This window comes from Bombus pyrosoma, linkage group LG3 (assembly GCF_014825855.1).
Source record: "Bombus pyrosoma isolate SC7728 linkage group LG3, ASM1482585v1, whole genome shotgun sequence".
NCBI classification, from domain to species: Eukaryota; Metazoa; Arthropoda; class Insecta; order Hymenoptera; family Apidae; genus Bombus; species Bombus pyrosoma.
The window spans coordinates 7,867,360-7,885,018 of NC_057772.1; the positions used below are offsets into that span (position 1 = coordinate 7,867,360).

The following is a 17,659-nucleotide window of genomic DNA, read 5'->3' on the forward strand; positions in this document are numbered from 1 at the left end:
ATTACATAATATTTTTATTTAAAGACTTTTCCTCAAAGTAAGAAATCTCGATCTTTACCCAACGCAAAAAGCCATAGAACTAGCACCAACATAACACCAAATGTCCATTAGTTACGATCAACGCTCACTGAGAAACACAACGATGAACTAGAAGGTAGCAAGCAGAAAAAAAAACATCTGTTTTCTGGAAGAGCCGCCAGAAGAATCTCAGTCGAATCGGAAAGTAGATCAGAAAGAGGACAGAGGGAGCGGCACGGCCTAAGGAACAGTGACGCTTTTACCGTGTCGTTATTCTCCCCAAGACGGTCCTTAGAGCCAACGGCAGGCTGCCGGTACGCGTGCCGGAAAAAAGTGTCCACGAACTTGGCGCCGTAATAATTTCGGCAAAAAGGTCGGAACTTTGGCTATTCCGCTTTCCATTAAGCGGTTACTCCTCCCGAAAGTTTGCCCTTCCAACTCGATCCTGCCGGAAAGCGAGTAAGACGCGAGACTTATTCGGTCGAAGCGGCTCAACATTTTCCGCTAAGTCGTGAGACGAGGCGAGAGAGGCAGGTGAACGGTCGAAGCACGTGTTACGTTCTAACCAAATTCACGGTAGTTAAAAATGCCCCGGGTCGGAGAGCAACGGTATCATCGTTATTAGAACAGTCGCTGAGGGTTGTTGGCTGAGTTACGGGGCAATTATGCCGTGGGGTAATACTCGTATGTCAGTCCGGAATGGCCCAACATCCCCCTTCGTTCACGAAAACCATCCTCCGGGTTGGTTTTATATGGGCTACGTATCTCGCGTTTAGGATCGCCGCCTCCACTCGACGAACGCCAGCTCTCTCTTTCTCTCTTCCTCTCTCTCAATTTCAATGGACTACCAGCGTTCAGATCGGTCAGAAACCAATTATACGATTTATACGAACTGTTACGGCCGCTTAAAACTCCTTCTCGGCCGAAGATATTCGCTTTTGATGGAATGCGCGATCCGCTTAGCGCACGTTCAGCGAATTCCTTTAGGATGTTCGATTCAGTTGTAAGTATATCGTGAGCGATAGAGTTTTGCCTGATCTTCGGTGTAGCTTCAAATTTATGCCGATAAATTTGCATTCTTTACGCTTGATTTTACTTGTGTATTGTCATCTGTGACGTTCACAGGTTTATGTAATTTATTTAACTGCCACTTTCGCGTACTAGTTTTCAACTACATCATTAAAATGTTGTAATAAAAATCCTCCAATTTATGCAATTTTAAGATACAATAAGATCGTGTAAGCATACGCATTAATTTTTTAGTCCAATAATATATTACGTGATATGAAATCATTATCAATATTCATCAGTTTGTTCTCACACAATTATATGTATATTAATATAAAAAAAGACTCTTAATTAATTAATCGTTACATTCTACTAGTATTATGTAAATAGTACATCTTCTGTACTCTTTCTTAAATATTAGAAAGAACTTGTTGGTTTTGAGAGAATGTTTGCTATAGCACATTTTTGCTATCAATTGACCGAGCATTAGAAATAAAAAATTCTAGAGTTTTAACGTGATGAATCACAATTGACGCGTTCGTGTCATAACAAATCATGAGGGTTTGATAAATGGCGTGTCCGTTTTCCCAACTTATCCCTTCCATTACGTTTCACTATCATCGAAACTTTCCTTTTTTTTTTTTCAATATGTATTTGTCAGTCGCGCGATAGTCATATTTTTTTGACGTCGATAAAATATACTCTTTAAGCAAGATAAATGATACCTCACACTGGTATCGTTCTGATTCGTTTCACAAGCGGCTAGGGTTGCTTACGAATTATTATGAGATTGATAGAACAGATCAATGCCAAGCTAAAATGAAACCTTTCGTTCTGTAACTAATTAACTTTCTTCTATCCATGGATTCTCATTATTTCTACGTACCCTCTTTGCTTTGTGCACTTGTTCGTCCGTGAAAAGAGATACAGGGTCAGCGAGGTAAGCTGAATGAATAAATCATTAAGTGGTACAGTTTCAATTTTCAGTCTCTCCATCAAAGGCGAGGCATTTCGTTCATTCCGTTCGAGTTGATTAAATTGGCTGACAACAAACCGTGAGAGAGGAAATATCTTGATATTCTGTGCTATCGAACAGCGTCGTTTCGAGCATGTCTCCCGTTTTAAAAACGACGTGGCGTTCCACGTGGTCGTGTCGTCGATCGAAACGTTCGTTGCGAACAGCGTTACACACCGAGGAAAAGATTTATATCGCAGAAATGTTATTTCTACGTATTTTTAGAATATTACTTTAGAATACTACAAAACGTTAGAATATTTCAAAAGATAGCTTCAATTTTGTATCACCGATTCTATCGATATTATTACGCTTCTCTAATTTAAATACGTTCATGCTAACTCAATGAGAGATAAATTATAGTTTATACTGTGGTGGCTATATGCTTGGGTTGTACTACTCAACTTAGAGTTTCGTAAAGCCGGACACTATATTTGATTTAGAATTTCATAAATTGTATATTTTGAATATGTATATTTGCATATTTACACATTTTGAAGAAAATTATTTGAATATTTATGGTATTTGAGTTATTGATTTGAATATCTCTTGTTTGAAGATAGAACGAGATAATATTTTATTTCGAATGAGAAAATTTTGGTGCACGCGTATTCGAGGAAGCACGAAAGATTTGCTTATTTCCACGTTTTATTTAAATTTGAAATGTATACGATCTTGAGATTTTCTACGTTAATTTAATATTTCGCGTATAATTTTCTGTTTGTAATCCTTTGTTGTTTTTTAATCACAGTAAATCTGCGTTGCAACGACGTCCTTTAATTACGAAACTTTGAAAATCAGAAGGAAATAAATGAATTGGCGAGTAGTAGCGAAACTTGACGCAATTAGAGCAGATTGAGGAAATGAATTTTAATTTCGTTTTCTTTGAAACACCAGCTGATTCAAGGGGTCCTAAATGGGTGACGAAAGCTGTCTCCTCTACGAAAATCTTGAAATCCATTGTTTTCCACGGGAATAAACTTTCTTTTCCGTCTTCATTTGCGCGCTTACTGTTGCTAGCACGGTTTTATCTTCTTGCACATTTTCATTTGAAACTATCGGCTCGCTGCGTGATAATACGATCCCTTCCACGCTGAAGGTGCGACCAATTTAAACTTAGCGAATACGCTATTTTCACTCTCTACGCCGTTGCAATGAAAACTTTTTCAATTTCAATGAAAACTTCTAATATGGCAAATATATAACTTTCGTCGTACGAATACACGATACGCACTCTTACGCACTTTTTCACTGGATAACCTTCCAACTTCGTCCGCTTTGAATGTCGATAATTATTCACCAAAAATCAGGAAAAAGATTATTGGCTGCCATTGCTCGGTGATTAATAATTTTATGACAAGATTTATCGAACGTTGAAAATTTGGTCGATGCTGTTTATGAATTTGCTTGACAACGTGTACCTTTCTTAATTTCTAAAGTCAAAATGAAAACTCAAACAATTACAAATTGAAGATAAAAATGAGTTCTTTTAACAAAATGCTACCTGAAATACGTGTACTATATTTATTTACCGTTTCTTAATAAATATGCGTTGCACGTTTTGTGGCTTTAGGTTGATTCGATAATTAAAAATCAGCCAAGAAAAATACAAGTCCGTTTTCGTCGATTATTCGATTCTAACGTCATTCCTAAAAATGACAAGTCTACGAAATTTTATAAACGATCAAGTATAAATTTAACATTTGTAATATCGTTTTTAACGTATTTAATATACAAGAAGAAAACACATTTAATCGTACAACCAAACGAAACGACATTTTTGACGACATGGAATCGATTAATAATAGCGCAGTGAATTTGAAAATTCCGTATCACCTTCTTCCCACGTGGTGTCTTCCATTCTAATTATCGATCAGACGTCCATCCTATGTAGGTTTGAAAACCTATTTCAAGAACTTTCCAATATCAACGGAAGAAATAAACGGCGAAGCATTGCGATTTCATAAAAAATTTTTTCGCTATACAATACGCCCTTTTGCAAGCCACATAATAACAACTGGCATCTACGCAGCATCCACTGAACCGTAGAAAAGGTCTTACAAAGTAGCATCAACCACCCTACGCAAACTACCTACGCCTCTCGAGCAAATATACAGGGCTCTTTGTCCATAGCAATTTTTCCAAGGGATCGAAAATAACCATTCCTGGCACCGCAAGCTGCAAGCCCGCCCATAACAATAATTATGTCGTTTACAAACCCCACAGCCCATGAACAGGGCAAATTGGGAACAAACATCGGGCGTACGTGTCCCTAAAGCAACCTATTATTCGTCCTCGTAACGACTTCTCGTAAAAGAATCCATGGTGGCGGTGGTTGGTGCGAAACTAGCCGACACCTAACTTTTACCCCGATGCAGCTCGAAAAGAGGCCATATAGCACCTAAATGGCACAGCGGGATCCTTCTCTTTCTCCCTGGGCGCACACGCTGGGTGGCAAAGTTGTTATCGCTATCACGGCCAGATAGCTCTTCGAAGTGCATTCGAGTGATCGTCGACAGGGATCACAGTCTTTGCTGAGGCCAGCTAGCCGAGGCGCAGCGCTTGGCTAAGACTACTGGTGATTCATCACGAGCCACTCCGCCGTGTTTAGATAGTCTGCCTCCCTCCGCCTTCGTTCGCCATTTCTCCTTCAGCCGAGACATCCTTCGTGACGTTCCCCTCTCTCCCTTTCTCTTCGCTCTTCGTCACAGACTTTCTTCCCTTTCGTTTTACATTATCACGGTGCACACCTACGCGCGATATCCTTCAAGAGGGACAACGAGAATCCTCACGAGTATTCGATGAGCTGACATCGCCCGGAGGAATCGAGTTACAGACAGAGTAGCATTTAACGAGCTGACTTTCTACTTGCAGAATGCCTTTATATGTGCTGTGAATTTTGAAAACTCTCCGTTGGTTTTTGTAGCTCGTCCGCAGTGCAGCAAACCAAGTTCGGTCGTTTGAAGTTGGTTTCCGGGTAGAAGAAGTATCGATGACACTGGTCTTTCTCAAAGTCGAATGGCTATCTGCTCGATTCCGAAAGGTCAGGCCTTTGATTTTCGATGATGTCTTTTCAATTTTTACAGGATTTCTAATAAGTTAGCATAAAATTCCGTGTAATCTAAAAATCGAGAAATTTGGAAGGAAAGTTTCATGACTAGATTGCACATTTTTATGCGTTAATGGCTAATTTGGAAACGCAAAGATGCACAGAGTATCCGTATGACGCGTATAACATCTACAAACATGGAAGATATCCAAAATATAGTTCTTGCTATAAATAGCACTGATAAAGATTTAGATTCCTATAAATATTAGCTACTAATAACGCGTTAATGTGCTAATTAAAACCTCGAGACTTTCTTCCAGAGTAAAAGTAAAAACACTTTTCGTAAATGTTTGTTAAATTACAGAGTGTGATAAATAGCTATAGAACAAAATTTGTTTGTAAGAATTGCATTTCATAAGAGAGCAACAATTAACGTATTAGCGATAGATTGCTAAATTAACGTTTCCATCTACTACATTCAAGCTTCTCGTCTAAATTTTTGTTCTTTTCGATCCGAAATAATTTATTTACTCTAAAACTCTTAGTTAGAACAGCGGTGTCACGTGAACAAACGCAGCAACGCAGTAACCCAAAGTGTTCCATAAATCTGGAAACAAAATACCGAGAGAGGTTCGAATGGTACGAGGGGGAACGAGATAGAGGAAACGATTTCGAGAGGTAACTTTTGACATTTTTTAACAGCGTCTCGATCGCCCTTCGCGAGCCACGAAGTTTTCGCATTACTCGACGGGCGACGAAGCGTGTGCAAAATAAATTCCCACGCAATCTCAGTCGGCGCAACCGCGTCGTTCGTCCTCGTAGAACGATATAAATTGCGTAGCACTGCGGAGCGAGCAAGAGAGCGAGTGAAAGTAGTTCGGAATACGACGATTTATCGAGTCACCTAACAGCCGAAACCTCAAATCCTAGCGTACGCAGCGCAGCTGATAAATTAGGGAGATTATTAGGAACAAGCTGTTGCAAGGACTGTTTCTTGATAAACGTGGCTGGTTTCTCTGGCGCTCAGCTTAGCCCGTGTCTTAAGCTGCGATCGTAATGGTAAGCCGTAAGCACGTACCTAACGTAAGTCGCAACATAAGGCACTGCTAGTGGCTCTGTGTGGCATAGTTCTGTTACGTGGTTATGGTTTCTCATTATAACTGCCGGCGTATTCGTCGTCCCGGAGGAATGTTTTGCCGAAACTACGAAAATATCGTTATCGCGGCTACGCAAGAAATATGGCCGACTAGGGGTGCTCGTGATCGTTCGTAAGAGGATATATGGGGTAGGACGAGTTGTAAAACCGGATAGGTGGAGATGGGTATAGAACTTCTTGCGTGATAATTTATGAGCAACAGGCGGAATAAAAAATGATCATGTGGCGTAACAAATCGAGTTGGTAAGCTTGTTACAAGTATTCAACACAGTTTTCCCGCAGATATGATCAGCACATCGTTTTAAAACGAATTAAAGTATCATAAGCACTAAGGGTTTATATCTTTTTTTTCTTATCTAAAATCTATTTTATTTTTATTTTATTTTTACACAGTTATTATATACCTGTTACTTATTTATTAATTATTTAATATATTATATTATATATTTTGAGAGGAAGGAAAGTATCAACTACATAACTCAGCGAAATATCCTCTATTAGCTGTAGTCGTTTATCATACTAATTAAATATGCACCATCTTCGCCATAAAAATATATTTGGCCAATTATATACTACGCTCATTGAAACACGCTTCTGCAAGTAATAATGCCGACTGGATCGCGTTCGGAATAATGAAATTATTAAACTTCGAGATACAGTCGATCCAATAGGATGATCGATTGCCCGGGAACCAAAATAACTGGCGGCTAGGAGCAGAAGCTACCGCTGGAAAAACAGTAACTCGGAAGATTTTCCTGATATAGACGTAACCGATAGAGAAGCTAGAGAGAGCCTAGTCTCGAGTCCTGTTCACCTACACGAAACTTTCATCTCGGTTGATGGGTTCGGGAAAACTCTGCAGGTTGATCGAAGCTAGCCTAATCACACGGACCAGAGGGCTGCGAGCTCAAGGAGTTGTTGCCAGCAATATTAACTTTGATATTGGATGGCGCTAAGAAGAAACACAGCCAATAACTTTTGCTCCGGAACTAGCTGCCTCTTTTCAACCTCTCCTCCTTCCCCATGCTTCGTGACTCTCATCAGAGCAGCAGTTTACGTTCTTCAGTAATCGCCACGATACATTACAATAGAAGCAACTGTGTCTGCACGTATCGTGGACGTACACGTACGCGATTATACGTGCTTACAAGCGCATCCACGTTTCCGATCGTGTGCGCGTCTGTATACGAACCGATATTGAACTCGCGCTCTCCTCTGCGCCATATTGCCGAAGCTTCGTCGCCATTTCGTGCATCGTTCTTTCCTCGATCCTCTCTTGGTCCACCGAGTTCATCTATCCACCAGCTGTGTGTTCTTTTAATTTCTGAACCGCGAACCTCCTTATCGATCCGACCGACCGGATTTTATGCCCCACACTCCGCCAGAGACGATCTCACCAACCCATTTGCATATTTTATTTCGCGGCTGATCGCGCTCGCTTTTATCTCCACGGGAACGTTTTTATTTGAACTAATTCCTCCATTGGATGGAATCGCATGACTGTGACAGGCAACTTCTTTCGTCTCCGCTATACTACGATAGTTTCCTCTTTTTATTTTGACGAGAGGGGAAATGAAACTTTTACGACTTGTAGGGAGAATTGGAAAATGCATCAGTTTCGATAGTGGACGGGGAAAGATAATAAAAGCAAAGTTTGATCGCTTAATTAAGTCTGTTGCTTCCATCCTCGTTTGTTTTATAGTCTGAAGTCTTCTTTATTTAATCTTCTTGTATACTATAATTTCTTAACATATTACTTGCGTGTATAACATTATTGCACGATACTTGGTTTATGTTATATTGGCTCGTCTAATTCACTGTATAGATAGACATACGCAATTGTATTACGTTTTTCTAACAGAGACTCGATTGCAAACAAATCGTGAAACGACAATTCAACTTTGTCTCTGTCTCCCGTGCTTCCACTAGGAGTTGCTATGTTTTTGAAGTATTAATGATTATTAATAACGTAACTTGTAAACTCGCGCAATAGAGATGTACAGTTTAAAGTCTGTAATTGCGAAAGGAGACACTAATTATACAGACAGAAATGCTTGTAAATATAACAAAATAAATTAATGAAAGACGTACATTGGTAATATCGGGTATAAAAGATAAAATAAAACTACATTACAAACCTACCATTCGACAGAAACTTTAAACAATTACAACAATAACATCTTTGAATTCATAAAGCTACAAACCTATTAATAAAAATAATGCAATATCAAATAAAAGAGATGATCCTCCCAGTTTGAAAACAGATAAATTACTGAAAGATACGTAATCGCTAATTTCCTCGTCGATCACGGAAACGAAGATCGACGGTAGTCGGCGGAAACTGGTAAACCGCGGTTCCTCCGTTCGATCGTAATTATGTGAAACAATACGAGAGTAGCTTATTCGCCGCGGCATAGGTATATTGAAAAATTCCAGTCTCCCTGCCGATCCGAGAGGCTGGGCGGCGCGGCGAGCAAGTACGACAGAGATTGATGCGGGGAATGCAATTTCCTCAGGCTCAGGCGCGCGTTTATCCTCCGATGCACCTTTTCCGTACGTCCCGATCTCTCCCGCGCCAACTTGCGCATTTGTATTAATACGATCAGACTGGATTCAAGAGGAAATTCTTCGGGGTCGAACGAAGGATGCTAAGCTCACGAAAGTGTGCCGCCAATCCTATTATCTTCGGCCCAACCCCGCCGCTCGTTGCGGACAGAATCGCAGCTTGGATCTTCGATATTGATTCGGCCGACTGAAAGAGTTCCCAACGAAAACACTGGGGGAATAAACAGTCCGATATTGGACCAAACGACGAACGTTCGTTCACTGGCCGTTACGATCTCTCTGATCAACGAGGGAAGCGTACGTGATGTACGAGCTTAGGAGTGCGATAGGTACAGCCGGAAACGCGTTACCGTGATGGAGTAGAGGAATTATGATTGACGAGCGAGAAAAGATGGTACGATAAATTTTAATTTTGATGATCGTTTTATGGTACAGTGTTTTAATAACGAACAGTTAACGTACGTATTCTTCGCATATAGCGAGGGAAGCACAGCGAATTGCGATCAAACGTGTAGCGTCTGCTTAAATAGTTAATTGCGGCGTTAACGTAAGAGATACATTTAAATGGAATTCCACGTGGTATTATAAAAATAATCCAACAATTGCATTGACAAAACTAAATAGTTTAGCGATAATATCTGCAGGTATAAGAGAATTTGCATCTTAGTTGCAAAGAGATCATTTAGTTCGACGAAACTCGGGCCCAAGCGGTAGACATCGACGCGCGCTAAACAGACCGATGCTCGTAAACAGTCGCGATACGAACCGAAATGTGGATGTATCTGGTCGCGAGTCAGACTCGCGATATTTATGTTTGGGCCAAAATCTTCATAGCGAGTCTGACTCGCTAAAGTACGGGAAAGGGTTAATAATTACTAAATTATATTCCAGACGTGGTTAAGCTATCGCTGGAAATATTTGCTATAAATAAATCTGTCGCTTTAACGTCGTGAAAAGTCAACCGATGCTGATTAAGAAGAAAAATGTACTTTTCTTTCGTAATACTGTTGTATTATACAGTGTTGTATATAACGCATACTCCGATATGACATTTTCAATGTTTCGTACAACACTTGTTTCACGGTGGAATTACAACAACGCTACCGTTCTGTACTTTGCGTTGACGACAAGTTTTATTTCATTTGCGCTTGACTAAATTCGACCATACATCAACTTGCAGAAAAGCGATATTTCTCGCCGTAGAGGTTCGTTCACTTTTACGGATGCATCAAGCTATTCCCTCTCGAAACTTCAACAAGAGATCCTCTTTAATTAGTTCATTTCAGGAAGTAATGTTTCGCGTTTGAATATCCAACGAGGAGGCGAGTGGCTCGGTATGCAAATAGACAAACAAGACGGTCTTTAGCCGCTGCTTGATTTTTCTAGCTTCTTTGCATTTTATTGCCACTGCTCATAAACCGGAGAATTCGCGTCGTTTATGCCCGCGCGGAGAAGTATTACGCGCGCGATTAAGTTCTCCTATCCGCAAACAACTCGCCGTGACACGAGCAATTAAACGCGATCATCGGGGTCGACAACGAAACGGACACATTTCTTTACTTGCTTGGCAAACAATCTTTGAAATATCAAATTTATCCATTCTCACGATGTTATCACCTCGTTAACTGTTATTTGCCCTTGGCAAATATTTGTCCAGGCTAATAATTGGCGTGTTTGCGCTTGCTACCAGTCGTGCACGGTGTATCCGCGGGTCTAAGTCGCGAGCACGCAAATAACGAGTCCAGCGCGAACATCGAATTTGCAAAGCGGCGAACGCGTGTCGCGTCTCGGGTCATTTATCATTTTGCAAGGACAGTGGTCCCGACCGGGAGAAATCGTTAACAACTGTTTGGAGATTACGTGCGTGAAGTATGCAGTTAAACGCGAGGCAAACGCTGCATCATTCCTATGATACGCTCGAATTTGCATCGTATTAAAATGTACGGCCGAGTTTGCAAATCACGTCCGGCAACGCGTTATGCAGCGTGTAATATTTAATTGATTCTTTTCACGTCACGATTCTTTGTTCTCTTCTGTTCAGCGAGATTTATGTCGTACTTTAAGGGAAACGTTTCTACGAAAAATCATGCTTTCAATCATTCGCGCGGGTCTACCGGTATAAAAGGCGAATGCACTTTTCGAAAGAATGTTTTCTCAGATAAGATCTTGTTGCTCTCCTTTAATACCGATATTCGAAACATATATCGTAGGATTATAATCATTAGAAATTGGGATGTTTAATTTATTCCGAATTTCATATTTATATTTTATACTTAATTAAATTTTTTCAAGAAATATATATCGTTTGCCGGCGTCTGATTACAATTTGTATAAAATTAAATACCAAATCGACGCTGCAGAAAACAAGTACATCGGTGCTCTTCTCGCAACGATGCAACGAACACGCGAGAAATTCTAATCATATTCCTTTAAACTCGGTCATTCTGCGATCAAAAACGTATACAACGTTAATAACGTTTTTTTGGAGTGCGAAACAAAACTTTCATTGGTCGTTGATTTCCTAAATTTTGTACATGTCAACCTCTTCATCGAATTACGTTAAACGTCCAAATCTTTGTGGACGGTAGCGTGTTCTTTTTTTTTTTTTTAATACGTCAAAAACCTAGAAAAACAGAATGTTCTGCCAAGGCACAAATCCGATTAAAAAGTATCAAGCAGCCAGAGAACAAAATTGCGCGGCCTGGCAGCGACCAAATTCGCGGCTAGAAATATGTAGTTCAAAAAGAAAAACACGGTCGATTATTCGATAACGCGGTGCACCGCAAGCATCGTCAACGTCGTAAAGAAATCGTAGCTAGTTCAAGGATATCCAGAGTAGGCGACAAACAAACAAAAGAAACAGAAAAAAAGAAAAAGGGAAGAAAAAAGAACGCGCGCAAATTCGATTCCTTAGATCGTGAAGCTCGAAACACGCTAACTTAGCAGCAAACTCCGGCTCAATCAGACCCTTGTTAACTCCAGCTGCTGTTACTGCGGATATTGAAGTATTGATTTCGTTCCTCTCCCTGGAAAGTTTATACCGGCATTACGGATTTCATGCCTCTTCCTCTCTTTCTCTCCCTCCCCCTTCTCCTTGCCGCTTTCCACCCCTTTTCTCCCTTTCTCTGTCTCTATTTCTCTTTCCATTCACCCTGCGCTCTTCCACCCTCGTACCTCCTTCCCCCCTATTCGCGTTTTCCCTTCCTTGCAGAGCACTGCAGACGGACCCTCTGCAGTAGATATTTGCATTTCAATCGGTTGATTAAAAATCTATAATTATGCCGCCCCCGTCGGTAAGAATAGAGGAAAAAACTTTTCCACGCGGGCCTCTTCTCCCCGGCCGCGACTAGCTTTTTTTCGGGCTACTTTGCCACGGCGTCCTTTTGTTCGAGATCGGCGCATCTATTCGCGATCCAGTTCCCCGCGACCAATCTCCAGCTCGCCGGACCAACGATGGGTGACGTTCGAGATGCCAGTGATAAAGGAACGCCGAATTCTTCGCATTTCCGTGGCTGCAGACTTTGAACCTGGCTTACGTATCGATAGGGTTGATTATCACAGCGATATAATTACAGTAGGAAGCTTCGATGCATGAATTAACTAAGGGGCTAAAGTATTCGGATAAGAGGGTTTTTATACGATGGAAAAAGAAGGGTTCGATAGCAAGTTTTATACACAACGTTTGAGACAAAATGCAACGAAATAAATATTGCTTTGTACATTACTTTGTATTGGGTTGGCAACTAAGTGATTGCGGATTTTGGCATTACCACCTAATGACAAAATCCGCAATCATTTAGTTGCCAATCCAATAGGTTGAATATAAAAAAGAAAGGATACTTGTTTCTTGTGAAATTAGAAAGAAATCGAAGCTACGAATTTGCGGAGTTTTTGGTAGTTAGATCGCATCGTTTTTCCTCTTCACGGTTGAAGCGATGTATATATACGATCTTTTTTTTACAATTGCATGTATAAATTATCCGTCGTTGGTTCTTTTCTTTGCGATGATGATTAAAGGAAATTTAGATTTCGAAACTAAGTAAGAGTAATATAAAATTAATTAAAACTCAATAATAGTAATATTTATAGCTCTTAAGAATCGCTTATTTGAGTTGAGAAAAGTACATAACGTTTGGCCAAGGTTGGTAATTAAGAGTTAAGTACTGGCGATACTCTCAGCTTTATTGGACGATTTTATGTGAAACTAATTAAACATAAAAGTGAATGTGAAGGTACTGTTTGGAAGGAATAATACGATTCACGTGATTCATTCGCATTTATTAGCACAATTTAAAGGCGTAGTTAAACGAATAATCGTTAAAGTAAGATAAAAACTGGCATATGTAACAAATCACGATTTAATAAAAGTAATCTACGACAATAATTGCAAATGATATCTCTATATTGTTACCGAACGATCCGTTTGATATTAATTTATTTCACACAACGACTACAGCACTTCATATATATTAAAAGCTATACTTGTAAACTATACTTGTAAACTTAGAAACACATTCTATATGTATTTGAAGTGATATCGGATGCAATGTTTTACTATATTCTGAAAGTTAAAAGTACAAAGCGAATTCAAAACTCTAGAAACTATAAAATGTAGGTCGTTGAATCCATTCATTCTCCATTAGTGGTCAAACTTGTTTTCTATTCGCCGATGTTAACGATTTGAAAAGTTTTGTTAAACTCGAGACAGATAAGCACTCGAATAGCAGTGAGTTTGTTAAATATGATAATAAACGTAATCAAATGCAAAGCTCTAAACTATACACGATCAAACGTGCCCCCGGAACAGTTAAATTGTAGAAATTGTAACGACACAATTATTACACGTTACAACAACGTTACAACATTATTTCCCATAAGATCCGGTCATATTTTACGATTCTATCTCTAGAATTCTGTCTGTCATAACTGGATTACGAATTTTTATAAACATACCTAGCAAATGGAGACTAAAGATTTGCCTCGTCATCCTCTAAATATTACAGCGAAAAGTTCATATTATATATTTTATGTATCTTTTCATGTTACATACGCTCTACATATTTCTGCGCATTTAAATTTCACATAGATACATAAATAAAATAGATAAATAAAAATCCAATCTAACGATTATAAAGAATAAAATCACTGCCATTCGATGCACCCATAAAGCTTACTCAACGATAAGCAAATAATCTGGGTACTTTCGAACGATGGTATACGTTGAAAATACTGACAGCGCCATTCAAGATCGGAGTTCGATCCCTTTCAACCCAAATTTCCGCGTAAGCCCCAGCCGTTGATCACCGTCGGAAAGAATAATCGCGTAATCCTTTGCTCGAAGAAACACGCTTCGTCTATTCGTTTGAGCCATGGCGAAACAAACGAAGCATTTCTCTCGTTAGAACGGACAACCCTTCTTCCCTCGCTACAATAATCGTTTTCGCGGCCGGGCTGCCCCACATAATTCCACAGCAATTTAAGGCAGTCGCCCGAATACGCCGCAAGCCTGTCGTCTTCGCCCAAAAGAAATTTCCGTTATCGCCAACCGTCTCGACTTTCACGATACGACGAAACCGCGGAAAGCAACCGAAAAAAATATTGCGAGATCGAAGCAAAATGAGGAAACGGACAAAAATAGAGAGGAAAAATAAGAACGAAGAATTGAGGAAAAGGGACAGAAATGTGGCAAATTCGAGGGATGGTTGACGAAACCATAGGGCGAAACGGTCGTGTAAATAGTAACTGATAGCGATTGAGACGCAAGGGAAGGGAGCGGAAGCTCGTAATTCCGTATTGGACATTCAGAGGTCAAGCAACGAACGGATACGGACATTGGTTGAGCGGGACAAAATATGGGACAGATATAACGAGCTACAAAAACGAAAAGAAAGGGGGGAAATGGGCAGAATTTCATTCACTGCGGCGGTGAATTATCAGAAAGGCATTTTCCTTCGTTTTAATCGATGGTGAACAAATTATTTTGGAAAGAGTTTAATAGTCGACTTTGATGATATATATATATCAATGGCTTTTCTTAATTCGTGCTAAGTATAATCGTCTTAATTGGTTTACTTTCTTGTCGAATATTCGAAGAATCGCATATTCGAAATAGTCAAAAAACGCTATATTTACTTCTAAATATTCCTATGACTAAACAAGAATTGAATTTCAATTTTACAAATAGCGCCTCTACCGAAAAATAAATAAGAAAATATACGGATCTACTAAGGGAAGAGACGAATTTCTCTTCATATCTGCTGTAATAGAAGTTTCCTCAATAAAACATCGCTGACGTTAGATTATGTCCTCCTCGAAAAAAAGTTCTATTGTTAAAACCGAGTTAGTCGCTAGTCCAAGTAGTCTGTTACGTCTTCCTCGCGTTATACTTACATATAAGTATGTAATAATCGTATTAAATACGTTTCTTATTTATGATCTCATCTTTCGAGACTTTATCGTGCTTTCGAATTTTTCTCTCCATGTTATCGATACGAAGAATAACTTCAGAAACTCTAATATACTCTAGCGAATGACGAACGAGGACGTTTTAGGAAATAGTCTTTGAAACGCGATCGATAAAGTTACGAAAGATTTGCGTAGCACGGTGATATATTGTGATAAAATTCCGATTTCATTCGAATAAGATTCATTATACAGTGACCCACATTCGCTGGAGCTTTACTGCTTTCAATAACATGTCTACCGAATGACTTTAAATCTGAAAGGAACCCAGTTTGAGAAACTCCACACGGCTCTCCATCTTTAAAATTGAATTTAGGCGTGTTCGCTTGAACGTAGCTATTGACCAATTTCTTTTTTGGTCTCTCTCTCTCTCTCTCTCTCTCTCTCTTTCTCTGTTGGTGTTTACAGATGACATTGGATTTGATTTACTGAGAAAGTATTCTTCGTTCGCGAGAAAGGTTTTCTCACATACTGCACTTGGAATTTCGATACCCAGACCAAACTGTTCCATGTTGTAGAAATCTCGAGACAGAAAACCACCCGTGTGAATTTATCACTGGCAATATTGTACAACTACTCGAAGATATGTCTGACAGTCTCTTTTCATCGTGAAAAATGACAAAGGAATAGATTTAGAAAAGTAAGAAAACTCGTTTGTAAATATCTAAGATTCAGCAGATTGGTTCTAAAATAGAAGCTAATAATTAGAAGAATGAAATAAGCTAATGTATCTAATAAAAGTGTATGAAAAGAGATGTATTTACTAAATAAATTTTAGAATTACACTTTCTACTCAGGAAAAATGTTAAACTAATGTCTCGGAAAATGTAAGTGGAAGTGCCGTAAAACATGCTATTTCTCTGTCCCCGTGTTTCTTTACATCGAAATCGCTATCGCTATAACGTGAGAATAAGAATCCTTTCATGTTCTTATTGAACATTATTCTCATTAAAACGAATCGATGTAACGTTTTACATTACAAATAGCCGGATAACAGTACGGATATAACGGGTGATATTATTTATTCTTCCAAGTATTTTCCCAGTAATAAGAGCTTCATCCTAAACCGACACGTGATCCCTATCAACGATCAAATACATCGTCGCGCTAATGCGAGCCATTTCCAGCGAGCAAGCCAAATCGCGCGAGGAACTAACATAATTAATTCTCTGCCTCCCAAGGCGGGGTCGTATATCGCCCCTGGAACAAGTGGCATATATCTCAAAAGTTTAATCCATCTTGGATGCATGGATCCGCTGGTTTAGGAGACGTCACACCGGTGCAGGCGAAACCAGAAACCGGCAGCCGCACAATTGGGGTGCGATGCTCAGTTGATTAAACGCAGCTTGAACTGTTGGTGCATAACACGGAAAGCCAGGAAACAGCCAAGCCAAGACAGTGTTTCCTACCCGTCGGGCCTCGTTTCGTCCTGAACACCAACCTTCCCTATCCCTTATAGTCATCTGCCGGTTGTTCCGACATCACCTTTTACTCGCTATAATTTCGCGGTTCCGTTTCAGCCAGTAATTAAGAAGCGGGTGACTAACGTCTGCTCGAAGCTGATGCCACGGTGACTGATTTCTCTTGATAAGTCAACAGGATTTAGCGTAAACGTATGTAATTCTGGGCATGGAGTGCTTCAAAACAATGGATATTGTAGGAACATGTTATGTATAGTCGCTGATTGAGATACGATGTGATCGTCGATTCAATGAAGTATAAAACTGCAAATGTTGCGATTGTTGAAGTGGTGACCTCAAAAATATAATATAAAGAGATTATATACATTTGTCGGGGAAAAAATCAGTGAACAGATAATGAAAATAGGTATCAATGGAGTTTCGTTAAATACAGATTGTCTGCACAGAGATGTGAATATTAATTTCAATCATTTATTAAACAATCTGTGCAATCTACAATAAGGATATACGATAAATAAAACTTAAGTATTACTCAGTAATCAATAGTTCGTTCTAACTTCATTAGTATATACTATACTGTATAGTACACTATCTGTCCAATTATTCTTATTTCTGACTGTATTTTTGCATATTACGTCATCTGTAAATTTTTATGTTCTTCAATTTTCCAAACACGCACAAACATACGTCTATCTGATAATAATTAAATAATCTATGATTTTTCAAAGAATCCGCAAACATCATTAAGCGTATAGGAACAAAGAAGTTAGCGTTTGAAAACAAGCGAAATACTATTCGTCGGTCCAACCGATCGAAATTTTAAAGATGACTTTTTACAATAGAATCATTCGAATCCTGATACCTCCCGCTCTCACGTACTTTCGTGTTTCTCCCTTTTCCCTGGTCTCGCTTTTGTTCATCAGCGCATATAAAGGGCTTTGATATTGGTAACTTGAGAGCGGTCA

General features: G+C 39.4%; 1 protein-coding gene across 9 annotated transcripts in view; it reads right to left on the bottom strand.

Moving 5' to 3' along the window:
• LOC122565939 (E3 ubiquitin-protein ligase MIB1) overlaps positions 1-17,659 on the bottom strand; it is a 674,113-nt gene that overhangs the window by 450,437 nt on the left and 206,017 nt on the right. The window contains exon 10 of one of the 9 annotated variants that reach the window (XM_043722488.1): positions 13,013-17,028. The exons of the other annotated variants lie outside the window; for them this stretch is intronic. Within the exon in view, the coding sequence (XP_043578423.1) occupies positions 16,941-17,028 (88 nt within the window). The 3' untranslated portion in view covers positions 13,013-16,940. Of the gene's footprint in view, positions 1-13,012; positions 17,029-17,659 lie in introns of those variants that run through there. 9 annotated transcript variants of the gene reach the window in all.